General features: G+C 41.9%; 1 protein-coding gene across 1 annotated transcript in view; it reads left to right on the forward strand.

Annotated features, from left to right (window-relative positions):
- The window catches only part of MTUS2 (microtubule associated scaffold protein 2), a 216,315-nt gene that overhangs the window by 128,950 nt on the left and 72,170 nt on the right, over positions 1–15,195 (forward strand). The window contains exon 4 of the mRNA XM_054385862.1: positions 1,233–1,394. Coding sequence (XP_054241837.1) covers positions 1,233–1,394 — 162 coding nt within the window. The remainder of the gene's footprint in view (positions 1–1,232; positions 1,395–15,195) is intronic.

Here is a 15,195-nt window from a genome sequence, read left to right on the forward strand (position 1 = left end):
GCACTTTAATTTAAAACTTATATGTTTTAAATTAAATTTTAAACATAAATTTTAAAAATTTAAGGCTTAAAACACAGCAAAACTTAAAGCTATTTTGTCAAAGCCAAAGGTATATTATTCCTTTATCAGAAAAGAGGATTTTCTTTTCCAACCTGCATTTTTTTTCCCAGTGGATTTTCAGTAAGAAAGTTAAAATAATATATCTCCTTTACTTGCATACATTTAAGAAGTCTACATCTTAAAAATGCTGGAGACTTGAACATGCCAATTATTAAAATAATGCTATCATTTTCCCTGCAGGCAATACCTGCATAGTGTTGTATTGTTTCTTTTCAAAATAATGGAAATAAAAATTACAGCCCTTTTATGAACTCCTATGTATTTTTTGCCACTATCTCCACTGATTTTTTTTCACCCTACTGCAAACATTCAAGTCCAGATGTGCTGTAATCTTTTGCTCCTCTTAGGCTTTCTACTCAATAGATAAAGAAGACACTCTAACTTTGCCATTTTCAGTTGTTAAGAAAAGATTGATTTCCTTATATCTACAAAGAATCTAGGATGTCATTATTCACTGGATGGCAAATGCAGGAGGAAACCAAAGCCATTAGAGGTTTTGAAGGAGGCCAATATAAACTGGAAAGCTTGGCAACTACAGATTCATTATGAGAATATGATTGAAGTGGATGTGAGTTAAGGCAGGGGTTTTTGTTTGGTTGTTTTTCATCACGTTATTCCAATATCTGAGTGTGGTCTAAGGACCTGTTTATAGGAAATCCCTCCTGGGTAGGAGAATTTAATGCCTTGTGCCACTATGCCCTGCTATTCCCCTTCAGTCTTAGTCCCAAATCTTAGCATGAGTGTGTAAGGTGACTCCTGTAGAAGCTACAAAGCCAAAAAAACCTTGTCCACCCAACTATGTAGAAATTCCTTGGTTTCTTTGTGCGTCTTGCAGCCAGATACCTTTATGGAGCTAGATCAAAAGCAGATGTTAAGTTCCTGTTGGAGCTGGAGTTCAACAGCCACCAAGACTTAGCATTTAAGTAAGTTGCTGGGAACTCTTTATTTCTGTATAACAATTTGTATTGGAGAAATTCCATACTACTTATCCCAAGTAGCAGTAAGAATATGTCTTTGTAGATCATAATTGCTGATACAAGCTCAGTCTCTATGCCAGAGTTCACATACATTTTTCATGGACTCATAATCAGAGCAATCTTGGTCTCCTGCAGGTTCCAGCTTTGGAAATGAAGAGCAAACTGCTCCTAAGGCATCTGCACCTTCTAAAGATGTCCCCAAGGGAAGCAGCAAGAGCATGACCCAGGTATCGAGCAGCACAGCAACTCCACGCAGGAGCTTACTTCCAGCACCAAAAACTGCTACAGCACCTACTGGTAAGTGCTCCAACCTTGAAACACCATCTGCATCAGGCCAAGAAATGCAGAAATCTTGTTATGATGTTATATTATATATATATATAATATATATATTACTGCTTATTTTGTTAATTTTCATTAATTTGGGGCATGTTTCCAGTGTGCTGCTTTGAACTCTGCTGTAGTCTCTTTGAAACACAGTCAGCAACAGAGCTCTAATCTCACTTTGTGAACTGTGTCTGGAAATTAAATCATTTAGTGTCCCTAATTACACAGACCAGAGGTATAGTATGCATATATTATTGGTTCTCACCAAACAGCTTTTTGAAAACATTGCATTGATTTAGATACCAAAGCATTCCATTGAGCAGGTAAATTCATGGCTAGGTATACTTGCAAGCATGAGAGTACTACTCTTTGAGCAGTTCTTAGGGTTTTCACTCAGAGAGGGAGAAGCAGGCAAGCAAATAAAGAAAAATAAAAAAACAAAACCAACAAAAATGCCCTAGTTTTGTTTCCAGATTGTTTCCTTAGCCAGTGCCTCTTGCACTTTGATTCAGCTCAAATCAACCAGAAATAATTCAGAGCATTTCATGGAGGGAAGTTTACTATTTTCTCCCAGATGTGTTCTCAGTTGAAAAACATGCATCTCTCTGCTATCTCCTGCTCATGCTTGTTTCATGCTGCCCCTTCCCTAGCCTGGCACTTGGACATGGTGCCTGAACTCCAGGTTCTGCTTGGCAAGGGTGTATCTTCTTGAATGGACTCACCACCTTTGAGAGAATAAGGAGCAGTTGATGCTGTTTGTCCTTGAGTGATACTGATGTTGTCCCTTTTGCCTGTCCACTCAGTGGGGAGAGATGAGCATACCTGTGAAAATGAACATTCTTTGTACACTCAGTACTGGCAATGTAGACTTGAGTTTGGGTGTAATGGATGAGTGGAGGTTGTTCATTGTGACTTGCAAGTAGACTCAGTCAGAACACTGAAATTATGAAATAAATTTTAAAACCTCTATGCTAGTTACAGATGACATCTCTTCACCCCAGACAGTTTCAAGCGCTTTCCTACCCATTAGTAGACAATGTTTCCCTACCCTGTTCAGGCTCCTGTTTGTCCCATTGCCTTTCTGCCTAATGGGATCCCAGCACTTGCCTTTCTGCAATGCCATAGTCCCTGGACATCCTTCAGCCAAGATCTCGGAATCCCCTGAATCACAGAATCACAGAATTAACCAGGTTGGAAAAGTCCTTTGAGATCAAGTCCAACCTATCACCCAACACCATCTAATCAACTAAACCATGACACTAAGTGCCTCATTCAGTTTTATTTTGAGGACTTCCAGGGGTGGTGACTCCACCACCTCCCTGGCAGCCCATTCCAATGGCCAATCACTCTTTCTGTGAAGAATTTCTTCCTAACATCCAGCCTAAACCTCCTCTGGTGCAGCTTGAGACTGTGTTCTCTCATCCTGTCACTGGTTGCCTGGGAGAAGAGACCAACCCCCACCTGTCTACAACCTCCTTTCAGGCAGCTGTAGATGGCAATAAGGTCTCCCCTGAGCCTCCTCTTCTCCAGGCTAAACAACCCCAGCTCCCTCAGCTGCTCCTCACAGGGCTTGTGCTCCAGACCTCTCACCAGCTTTGTTGCCCTTCTCTGGACACATTCCAGCATCTCAACATCTTTCTTAAACTAAAGAGCCCAGAACTGGACACAGTACTCAAGGTGTGGTCTAACCAGTCATTTTAAAAAGCCATAATTGGAGGAGCTTACTAGTGAGAAGCTTGTGCCTGAAGTGGTCATTGGACTTTTGCATATGGTCACTAAGGTCAATACTGCATCTTCTAATGTGGAGAGGAAGGAAGAATGTGGTTCCCAGATTTGTATTCCTGGAAAGCACTGTATGGGTCACAATGGGATGCATGAGGTATAACAGTATTTAGTGAGTAAAACATACTCCACTGTGTTTGTATGACAGTAGTGAAATATGAGTTTGAGTTAAACAGGACCTGCATTTGCTTCACAGGTCTGACAAAAAGTTTCTGCCCACATCCAGCTTTGTTTTAAGAGAGTAGGGAGACAGGCTCTCTCAGCATGGTTTTCACCACAGGCTGCAGGGGAAACTCTGCTCCAGTGTCTGGAGCACCTCCTCCCCCTCCTTCTTCACAGACATTGAAGTCTGCAGAGTTGTTTCTCTCTGACTGCTGCTGCACAGCAATTTTTCCCTTTCTTAAATGTGTTACCACACAGGTGCTACCGCTGATGCTGACAGGCTTGGCCTTGGCTCTCAGCGGGTCCATCTTGGGGCCTGCTGGCATCAGCTGTATTGGACATGGGCAGAAGCTTCTGCTGTTTGGTTAGTGTCAGGTTTGCCCTTAGACAGCTCCAGCAAAAGCTTTCCTTTTCCAGTTAGTGGTATTAGCATGGTCAGCTTCAAAGAGCTGTTTCAAGTTTCTGTAGAAGAATTCTCCTGGCTTCTGGGCTTCTTTTGTCACAGGCAAGAAAACCTGGATCTTTTAGTGAGTCCCTGCCAGGTTTCAGTATTGTAGCACTGCAATGAGGTAGAACTGTGGTGTTCAATGTACAATCATGCTAATGTGGACACACAAAATCTGATATAGACAGGACTAATTGATTCAGGCTGTCACTTCTGAGTTTGCACAGGAGAGCAGAAATTACAACTTAATGCAAAACAATATTCATCAAGCAGCAGGTTTCTAGAAAGAGAGTTTACCATCACATCAGGGTGTAAACATGGAAGGGTGAAAGAATTACAATGCTGTCAGAAAGCTAAAGTTGACTTTTAGTTTGGGGTTTTAATCTACAAACTGAAAGACTAATTTTTTGCTGTGTTTTACTACCTATGGAGACAAAGCTGAAAAATAAAAGACCAGAATTCAGATCGTTATGAGAAGTTCTCCAATTTTCCTCCTTCCATATAACCTTCATTTGCTCATTGTCCTGACCTTGCCTGTGTCATCACTTAGTCTTGGTGGTTTCCTTCAGAGCATTTGTTAATTGTGTCTGCTTTCATGGATGCACACAAAAGGAAATTCTTCACCCATGCTTTGATTTGGTCAAGTTTGTGAGTCAATAGTGTCAAAAGTGTTGTTAATGTCTGGCTGTTTCTGACTTAATAGGCCTATTGCAGACACAGCGACACAGTTCTGAACTGAATTTACTTCCCTCCAGGTTACCTAGCGAGCAATGTTCAGTGCTTGTGTCTGTGGGTGCATGGAACCATGCAGAAGCTGTAGTGTTCAGGCTTGCACTGGAGAACCATCAGTTGTGTTCTTCTCATTGCAAGGCCATTTGTCTGCTTCTGCTCATGCTTCCTTAATTTTCTCACAGCTGTGAAGTGTGCAAAACAGTAGGCAGATTTCAATCCAGCAACCTACTATGGCCTTTCTATGCTAGAGATGTGATGAGAATTGTCCACATGCTTTCTTAATGCAAGCCACAATAGCAGAGAGCCAGGAGAAATGTTACCAGAACATGTTAAATCCATGACAACTGGAGAAGAGTTGAAATTACTGTCTCCCAGTCTGGAGATCAGGGGCTTCAGTCACCTGGGCAGTCTCCTCCCAGCAAGGCACCAGCAAAGACTGGATGTGGCAGCATATGGAGCCTATTTCCACCACCTTGCTTAATTCATAGTTTAATGTTGATAGGGAGGCTCAGTCAAATGAGATAAACCTTGCCCATTTTATACTGGAAGGAAAATAAACACAGAAAGTAGGGGTACCTGGCTATGTTATACAAACGGTCAGACACAGATCCTGAACAGGGACAGCTGGCAAGTTTAGGAAGTTGCTGTTATACACAATAGACAGAAGCAAAAGCAACTACATTAGTCCAGTGCTCTGGTTTCATTTTTGTATGAGCCAAGGTAGCAGCAGATGTATCTCTGGTCGAATCATTATTTTTGTTTTTAATTAAAATGGTGTCATGGTTCCTCACAATATTAAGCATCTGATGGAAACAAAGGCTGAAATAAATCAAAACAAGGAGTTTTAGCAAGTCTAATCTTGCCTGAATGCTGTCAGTAGATCCCAATATGATAGGGAACCCTGTAGAAAATAAAATCCCGTGTTTAAGTAGCCTGTGGACAGTTTTGCACATCATTTAAATGATGAAACCTGAGCCCATCATTTTAAATTTGAACTCTATTAAATCAGAAAGAAGATGCTACAAATCCAAGTGGAGTAAGGGCAGTGATGTGTTCAGATTGCTTTGGGATTTCCGATTCCAAGCAAACAAAGGTATCTAACAAAAGCCCTTTAGAATTGTGTCAGCTATCGTATTTTAAATATGGCAGGGAAAGTGCATGGGTGTGAGGAAAAGGCCAGTCTCCAAAAGGATGTTCTGCAGCAAACAGAGGATGCCAAGTTTGAAAGTTCACGTGTACAGACACTGTAAAATGTCTGCTTGTAGTGCCTTTGCGAAGTGGAAAAAACAATCACTGGTGCAGGCTGCCAGTCTATGTCTATGCTGGGCAAGTATGGCATTATTGCTGGACATCACAGGGCAGGAGACTGGTAATAGTAAGGATCAGAGAGTTAAAATGAATATTTAAAAATATTTGAAGATACAAAACAATTAAACCACAGCCCCCTACACCTTGAGTCACTGACACCACATGACATAAAGATGATGAATGGCATGCTCGGGGAGGCAGCCAGCCTCGTCATTGCCACAGCAACACTGAATAAACCCCCATCAATGCTCCAGAATGCAGGGGTGAAATGTCTTGAAAACAGGGGAATGAATAAATTTCTAGTATTCCTCCAAACTGTCCTGTAATGACAACGCATGCACAGACAATCCAAAGAGAAGAGGAGCAACCATGATGTAGGAAGATAGAACAACAGAAAAGAGAAATTACTTGAAATGTTCTTGAATGAATGAAACTACAGATTCTTTTATATTCAGTGACAATTTTGGATGTCCTAGTAATGAAGGTAGTATTTGTTCTCAAAGGGAATGCAGTCACAAGAGACCCAGATGAAAGTTTTGAGGAAGGATGTTGAGCACAGTACATTTATATGCTGGATTAAGCAGTATTTAAGGAAAGACTCAGAGGGTCAGCAATACATCTCAGAAGGTTTTAGCTGGACATGGATTTATCCTTACTATGTTTCATCATGTTCCTAGGTAGTAGCATCAAGAGTTTTTTAATAAATGTATAATATCCAGCTCCAGGTAACCAGGATAGCCTTGGAAGATAAGAGGTGGCTTCTCTGACAGTCCCTCCTGGGAGAGATGGCCTCAGCCTTGTCAGTCTTCTTGTTGCACACCTCTTATTTGCAGCTGGATCATGGAGATAGCATTTGAAAAGGGGTGACTGGTGGGACACTTGTCTGTTCTTCATCTCAGTAGCCCAGTTTTTCCGTAACTGATCTGGCAGCAGACCAGCCCCATTGTGGAGTAGTAGTTGGAAGGAATGAAACCACCACAATTTCCTGTTCCTTTTATGCCCTTTATTCCTTTTTTGCCCAGCAAAAAGAACTTAAAACAGAACACAGTCTTGATAGTTAGCTGTATTTTCTCATAAGAAAAAGTGAATCAATAACATGATCTTAGGGATGGTGAGGGACTTTTTAGGATGTCAGGTAGTGATAGAAGTGGATAGATTCAGATTGGATGTTAGGAAGAAGTTCTTCACCATGAGGGTGGTGAGACACTGGAACAGGTTGCCGAAGGAGGTGGTAGAAGCCTCATCCCTAGAGGATTTTAAGGCCAGGCTGGATGTGGCTCTGAGCAGCCTGATCTAGCGTGAGGTGTCTCTGCCCATGGCAGGGGAGTTGGAACTAGGTGATGCTTGAGGTCCCTTCCAACCCTGACAATTCTGTGATTCTATGAATTTTGAGTTTGAGGAGAAGTCACCAGCCTCATTTAGTCAGTCAGAAGGCCAGGCTGTACCATGAGCAGCACTATTGAAGTCAGCCATATAGTAAAGCTTTTGAGAAGTAGGGAAACCACTATGATTTTTTCTATATGTTCTGTGTATTTGGAGAATCATGTGACAGATGTTCTATGTATAATGCTCCTAACAATCACCTAATAGTAATTGCTGTAGAGCTTGGAGTAGGTGATGAAAGAATTACATCTGTATTTCAGAGATACACATTGTTTAAATTATGTTTGAGTAGTGAATTAATTCATAAAGGAGCATATCTACCAACATCAATGAGTGAAAAACAGTCAACAAAAAAATCACACAAAAGCTTTCCTGTGTTAGATGTTAGCTGAGAAGACTACCTGTGCTGTAAATTCATATGAAAAAAAAAAGAACAGAAAAAAAAAAAGGAAGAAAGTGCTTGTCAAATAAATAGGACTACAGGGAATAAAACATGTTTAATTAATGAAAAAAGACTTATGGAATTGTAACTGTGTAGTGATTCAGATGATCAAAAAAATTCTGGCATGGGACAATAGCAGTGGAAGATCATTGTCATGCAAATTATTTTGCAGATGTGCACTGATTGCTTTTAAACTAGTCTATGGAAAGAGCACGCTTAATTAGATTTCAAGTGTGTTGTGCAGCCCTTTTTGTGTGCTGTTAAACCCCTTTCATATTTGCATGCCTGTAAACATAGAAAATGACAACAAGAAGCATACTTGACCACAAAAGGTGAGACAGATTCTTTAATTTCATTTAAACATAACAGCTTCTTTGAGAAATACAGTGATAACCTAACTAATATTTACCACTTCTATTATTGTTTCATATTTTGTTTAAAGACAGGTGAAAGCAGCTTTCCATCAGAAGCTTTGCAGCTCAAATCCACCTCTGAAAAGACACATAAGCTTCCTCTTTCCACAGATGGGGATAAAAATGTGTAATCTTTGAGGCACATGGCTACTGAATTTTCTGTTTTAAATTTCTCTAAAAATGTGAGAATATCTGCAGAAGGAAATGTTCAGAAACAGCACATTAACAACTTTCCACCCTCACAGGGAATTTGTTTTACTAACCTCTTAGATTAATGTTCAGCACAGGACAATTCAGATCCTAAATCAGACCAGGATTTAATTCTGTTATAATTTGGGCAAAAGCCTTTGATTTGGCGTGAAGCAGTTAGTGGCATATCAGGTGAGCCCTTCAGGATCCATAAACCACCCCCCAGCATAACACACCAGAGCAGTTATCAATCCAAGAAGAACATGTCTGTGCTGTGCAGTGGAAAGGGGGTTTCAGGTAGGCAGTGACTCCTGAGCTGGTGCTGACAGATGTGGAAAGTCACAAAGTGCAGGACTACGCAGGTGTCCCTGCTTGGTCCCAGCAGCAGCACAGTGCATTCACACAGTGCTGCCATCAGTTGATTAATACTAAATTGCTTTAAACCTAGGTTATTTCCTGTCCAGGAGCATTGGTTTTGACTGCTGCAGACTTCCAGTTCTAAAAGGGGCTCACACAAATCAAGCCTAGGAGTAACATAGTCTCCACATAAAATCATGCTGGTAACCACTAAACAACATGAGTGTGGCCTGAAACCTCTTTCCTGCAATTCCCTTCTCATGCCCAGGTTCTTCTGTGACTGTCTAAGGAAAAGTCTCTGAGTATCTCAGCTTTGGGGCAGACAATGAGGTGGGTGGAAACTGGCTAGACCATCAGGCTCAGGATGTGGCATTAGAGGTACAAGGTCCAGCTGGCAGACTTTAGCATCCGTTGGCACTCCGTGAGCAAGCTCACAGATTATAGCAAATCAGGGGGTGTTGGTCGATATGCTGGAGGGTAGGGCTGCAGTGCAGAGGGACTTTACCAGGGCTGGAGAAATCAGCCCGCAAGAAACTCATGAACTTCAAAAACTGAAAAGTGAGGTCTTGCCCCTTGGAGGAACAAGGAAAGGCTGGGGCCAGCTGGCTGAAAAGCAGCTCTGCCAAGAGGACCTGTTTGGAGGTCTTGTTAGACAGCAAGCTGAATCTGAGCCTACAACATGCCCTTGCAGCAAGAATGACTAGATGTAAAGTGGGCTGTATTAGCAAGATTGTGGCCTGTAGCATCAGTGGTCCTACCCCTTTAGTCAGCACTTCTGTGGCCACTCACGACCGTGCCCATTTTTGGGAATCCCAGGATAAGAACAGTGTGACATACTGGAATGAGAGCAGCAGAGGGGCCACTAAGATGGTCAGAGGACTGAGACATGTGACAGAGCAGGTCAGGAGAAGAGTCTGGGAGTGCTGGTTTGTTCAGAGAAGTCAAAGGAAGATCTTACTGTAGTCTTCAGTTACTTAGTAGGAAGATACAGAAAAAAGTAAAGCCAGACACTTCTCAGACATGTACAATGACAGTGCAAAAGACACCAAACACAAGTTGGAGCACAGAAAACTATCATTTTTTGACCATATGTGAAGGTGGTTGTTGTTTGATCACCTGTGAAGGTGGTCAAACACTAGAGCATATTGTTTAGGGAGATGATGAGTGCTGCATCATTAGAGACATCTGTAAGTTATCTGGTCAAAGCCCTGTGAAACCTGCTGTAGTCAGATCCACTATGAGCAGAAGGCTTGACCAGAAGACTTCAGAGGTCCTTCAGACAAAGCTGATTGCACAGTTCTGTGTGCTATGAATATCTTGGCCCCACAGGTGCATAAATGTGCAGAAACTCTTTTGTTTTGTAGTGCTATGGCCTTTTGTTCACATTCAGTGTGAGCAACTCATAAGCAGGAGCATCTAGATAAAGGGTAGGTCTGCAGTGAGGAGCTGAGTGCATGGCTCCCACAAAGGCAACGAGACTTGGATGCAATTCAGGAAAAAAAAAAAAAGAAAAAAAGAAAGTATGGCTCAATCATTCTGTGTAAGGATTTGAGAAGTGGTTCACATCTGACCATAGTTTTTATCCACCTATACTTTTTATTCTTTTATTGTGCATAGTTTTTATTCTCTTCATTGTAATACAGTGTCTGTATGGTCTCATCACTGTCTGGTCTTATTCAGCCACATACTTCTCTCAGAACATAGAAACTCACGGAAAATACTGCTTGATATCTCCAAACTCTGCTGTCTTTTGAAATTTTGGTTCACCTCCAGGGTACTGGATACTGATGCAACTCTGGGCTCCCTTGTTTCTGTCTGCAGTCTTGATCCAAACTTCTGGTCATCAAGTTGCTGCTTGTTCCAGGCCTCAGCTCTGCCCACCGAGCTAGGCTTGCCACCCAATAGTCTATGAAGTTAGAGAGCTGAAGGATGTTACATTTTCTGTGCCTTGTTGTGGGGCTTGGGGTGTGTGTGTGTTATGGCATACCTGTTTCAACTTGGTTATTACTCTTATTTAATGTTTATCTCACAGACAAATGACCATTATTCCCCACAAGAAATCTCCTACTTCCACTTTCATTCAATATCTTTATCAACGACCTGGATGAGAGGATTGAGAGTACCCTCAGCGAGTTCACTGATGATACAAAACTGGGGGGGTTGGCTGACACCTGTCAGGCTGTGCTGCCATCCAACGTGACCTGGACAGGCTGGAGAGCTGGGTGCAGGCAAACCTCATGAAGTTTAATAAGGACAAGTGCAGGGTCCTACATATGGGGAGGAATAACAACAGGCACACCAGTACACGTTAGGGGCTGCCCGTGGAAAGCAGCTCTACAGAGAAAGACCTCGGAGTGCTGGTGGACAGCAAGTTCTCCATGGAACAACAATGTGCCCTTGTGGCCGAGAGAGACGATGGGATCCTGGGATGCATCAAGAGAGGTGTGTCCAGCAGGTCTAGGGAAGTTCTTTACCTCTCTACTCTGCCCTGGTGAGGCCACACCTGGAATACTGTGTCCAGTTTTGGGCTCCCCAGAGAGACAGAGACCTGCTGGAGAGAATCCAACGGAGAACCATGAGGATGATTAGGGGACTTGAGCATCTCCCCTATGAAGAGAGACTGAGAGCCCTGGGGCTATTTAGTCTGGAGAAGAGAAGACTGAGAGGGGATCTCATCAATGTCTATAAATATCTGAGGGATAGGTGTCAGGAGGAGGGGGCCAGACTCTTTTCGTTGGTACACAGTGATAAGACAAGGAACAATGGGTTCAAACTTGAACATAGAAGATTTCACCTCAACATGAGGAGAAACTTCTTTACAGTGAGGGTGACAGAGCCCTGGAACAGGCTGCCCAGGGGGGTTGTGGAGTCTCCTTCTCTGGAGACTTTCAAAACCCACCTGGATGCATTCCTGTGCAGACTACCCTAAGTGATCCTGCTCTGGCAGGGGGGTTGGACCTGATGATCTCTTGAGGTCCCTTCCAACCTCTGATACACTTGTGATACTGTAATTCGAGTGCAATGGCAGTAGCAATAAGTAATTAATTTGAGCAGCTTGTTTCTGTCTGGCCCATTAAATGAAAGACAATGAAAATAATTAAAAACACTCACCCAGTCAGTTCCTGCACTTTTACAAGCACCAGAAATCATATGTAAGAGGGAAGGCTGTTAAAATACAATCAGTCAAGATGAAAAATAGGAGGCCAGTGTTATCACAGCTCTCAGCAGCAAGCTCGCAGTGTGTAATATGTTTCTTTTAATCAGCTTCTGTAAAATCCACACAACACAACCTGAGCAAGAGGGAGAGGGATGAGCTAAGATCAGCTGAGGGAGGGAAGTGAGCACCACTCTTGCAGGGACAAAGGAAGAAGAGCCTGCTGTGGCTTTGTTCCTTGGCAAACACTTTCCATGAAAAGCTGAATAGTCAATACATGGTGGGTTACATTCACCTTGTTCCTATATTGAAAACAGGGATAAGCAGTACTGCACTGGCAGGTGAAAGTGAGTCATTCAGCTGCAAGTTTTCCAAGCTCTGTCCTGGGAAGTGCTCTGAAACATGCCATAGCACAACAGTGTGAGGAAACAACAATAAAATGCCTTGGGATCTGTGTAAAATGACAGGAAGAGGAGTAGCTCTTTTAACTCTTCAACTAATGCTGGATGTTCTGAGTTACCCTGGGATTTTCTGTTCAGTCCAAAGAATGGTTTGTTTTGTCAGGTTTATTTTTCCCTTTAATTTTCAATATCAGATAAAGACACTTTTTGCTTTAATATCAAAAGAAAACAATCACTTTCAGGTGAGCCAATGAAATAGTCCGTGTCCTTTTTTCATATCATATTGACTTTAAATTTGATACAAAGGGAAAAGCACAAGGGTTAGCAGTTTCTACTTTGACAAATATGTAGTATTTATTCAGTCTTTCGGTGTCTCATAGATCACAAGAGGTAGAGTCTCTAGAGAGAATTAGACTGCTCTTATTCTGCAGAATCCATCACATTTCCAGCTTGGCTCATTTTGTCTCAAACAACGCGTGCATGGATGTGTCGTTACTCACCAAGGACACAACCAGTCGTGGGTATCAGGGGGAAAGGCAGAAGAAAGCCCAAAGTGGGTCTCTCTATCTGTGAGTGACTTAGAAACCCTTCCCTGGATTTTTTTAAACTTGCAGACTCCATTAGTTAACTGATACAATACATGTAAGAACAGCTGGAATCCAACTGAATGCAGCCAGTCCCATTGAACTGTTAATGATACCTACAGCATGTTAGGATTTGTTTTGAAATAAATACTTGATGCATAATTTGTTAGAATGTTTTCAGTCTGAAGTGTGAAAGCAAATCGAAGCCTACCCCACTGTACTGGCTATTAAAGACTCAGAAAGGTACAGGGAAATAGAACCACTGACTCTGCAGCAGGTCTTGAGAAGATGCCTCAGATAAACTGTACTTAGCTCTGGCTCCTAGGCTAGCATTCAGTGATGATGAAGGAATGGAGAAGTGGCATTGTTTGCTGTTTTTCCAAGTGACTGCTGAATGATTTAACATGTCTGGAGTGGTTTTCCTTGTATTTATAATGATTTTTGACTTTGCTCCTTCTGTTTGGTTTGAAGCAGGCTGTATGTGTTAGTTAGGGAACGTAAATACCTTTAAAGAACTGTGCAGTTAGATGCCTTTTCCAAAAGCAAATGCTGTAACCACACCAGTAGAAAGTATGAGCAAGGATTTATGCTCACAGTTATCTTCTGCGTACAGAAATATCCATTTCTGTATACAAGTATAACTTTTAGAAGAGATGGGAGATTTGTAACCTTAGATGGAATGTAAATTCACATAAAAAATAGTAGTTTTTGTCTTTGATTTCTGCCTACTGGAAAGACAACTTCTCACTCCATTAGCTTGTGTAATGGAGAGGGTTGGCAGAGTCTTGGAAGCTCCTTCTTGGAAGCCTGGAATGTAGTGATTATTCCCATTCTGCCAGGAGCCTTTGGTGGGAGGCTCCAGGATAAAAAACTTGATTACACTGGAAAAAAGGTAATGTACAGGAACTTAGCACAAGGCTAGTTAGAGTTCTGGATTTCCAGCATGTGGATAACACTAAGAGTCTGAAGTAAATTTCGTTCCAGGTCAGAGTTAATACATGCTTTAAAAGATAAATTTTGAACAAAATTATAACAGTGTGCAGGTTCAAGAAGTATACATTTGTGGTGCTTAACAGTTTTTTTATAATTGGATTTTACTTTTTTTTTTTTTTTTTTTGGTTGCTATTTTATGATTATACACACAACACTTTTGGACATTTCAAAATGCATATGGCAGTCAAAGTATTTTTGAGGTTTTACATGCATTCAGGCCTGTAGTAACAACTGAAAAGTTTGTCTTGTTTTCAGAGTTATTGTGGAGTCTCAATCTTTTAATGTATATTACAGCCTTTGAGTTACTTCCAGTGCACTCTGAGGTCATAAATACCAAACTGTATAACCTCCTGCTGTGCCATAGTCTGGAGTATAACATTATGCTCATCATCATGTCAATGCTCTCCTACAGATTTTCTTAAACCTGAAAATCTAGATTTCTGTGAAATGACAAATTGGGAGCCCAAACCTGTGTCATTTAAAAATTAATTTTCCCTGCAGGACCTTCTCTGGAAACCAACATGTTCCTCTTTTAAACAACTTACAGTTGTTGTTTCACAACAGAAAAGAAAGAACAAACCCCATTTTTAGAAAAAACATTTAGCACAACCTCTTATTTAATGTCTGATGCCAGAGACGGCTCTTCCCCTAAGGTTTCCCTGTGGGTGATGAGCTTAGCAGAATGATAATTGTTTGTTCCTGTAGAATGTCCTTTCTTTTGCCTGCTGTCTGCTTTCTAAACCCCTCTGCACTGAGGAGGGCCACAGAGAGGCCACCAGAACTCATCTGCTTATGAAACAGAAGTTGAATAACCACTTGTTCCATGTGCCTTTCCCCCCAGTCCCTTCCTAGCAGGACTGTGCAGTGCACTGGCCTCTCCCTGCTACTCAGCCTTTTCTTGCTCCCTCGGCTGCTGTGTTGCTGTGCTTACCACACCTTAGGAGCTCTCCTAATCTTACAGACTGAAGGAGGGCGTTTATCCTTGTTTCATCCCCCTGTTGTTGATCTTGCTGTTCTGTCCTTGCCAAGATACCTATTTGCATCTTTGCTCACAACCTGCTTCAGGCTCTGCTCATCTCCCACATTTCCAGGGCAGACATGTCCCATGCAGCTGCCCCTGATGGGCATCGCTGTCTGCACCCATGCACAATTCTCACTGTTCTCCACAAACCTCAACTTGCCCTCTACAGAACAGTGGTGCTTGCTGGGCTGCTTTGCTGCTTTTCTCTCTTTTCCTCCAACTGAGCTCTAATTGGGGAATTGTTCCTTGCTTTGTGCTTAAGGTTAAGTGACTGAACTAATTTCCCAGGTGTTTTTCATTGACAACATCTCAGAAACAAAAGTAGTTAAGTATTTATGTGCCCCTTGTTACTGCTGAAAGCAGTAACATAGTTTCCCTACCCTTGTCTGTTTGACATTTGCCATA

Source organism: Indicator indicator, chromosome 1 (genome assembly GCF_027791375.1).
Source record: "Indicator indicator isolate 239-I01 chromosome 1, UM_Iind_1.1, whole genome shotgun sequence".
In the NCBI taxonomy this organism is placed as follows: domain Eukaryota; kingdom Metazoa; phylum Chordata; class Aves; order Piciformes; family Indicatoridae; genus Indicator; species Indicator indicator.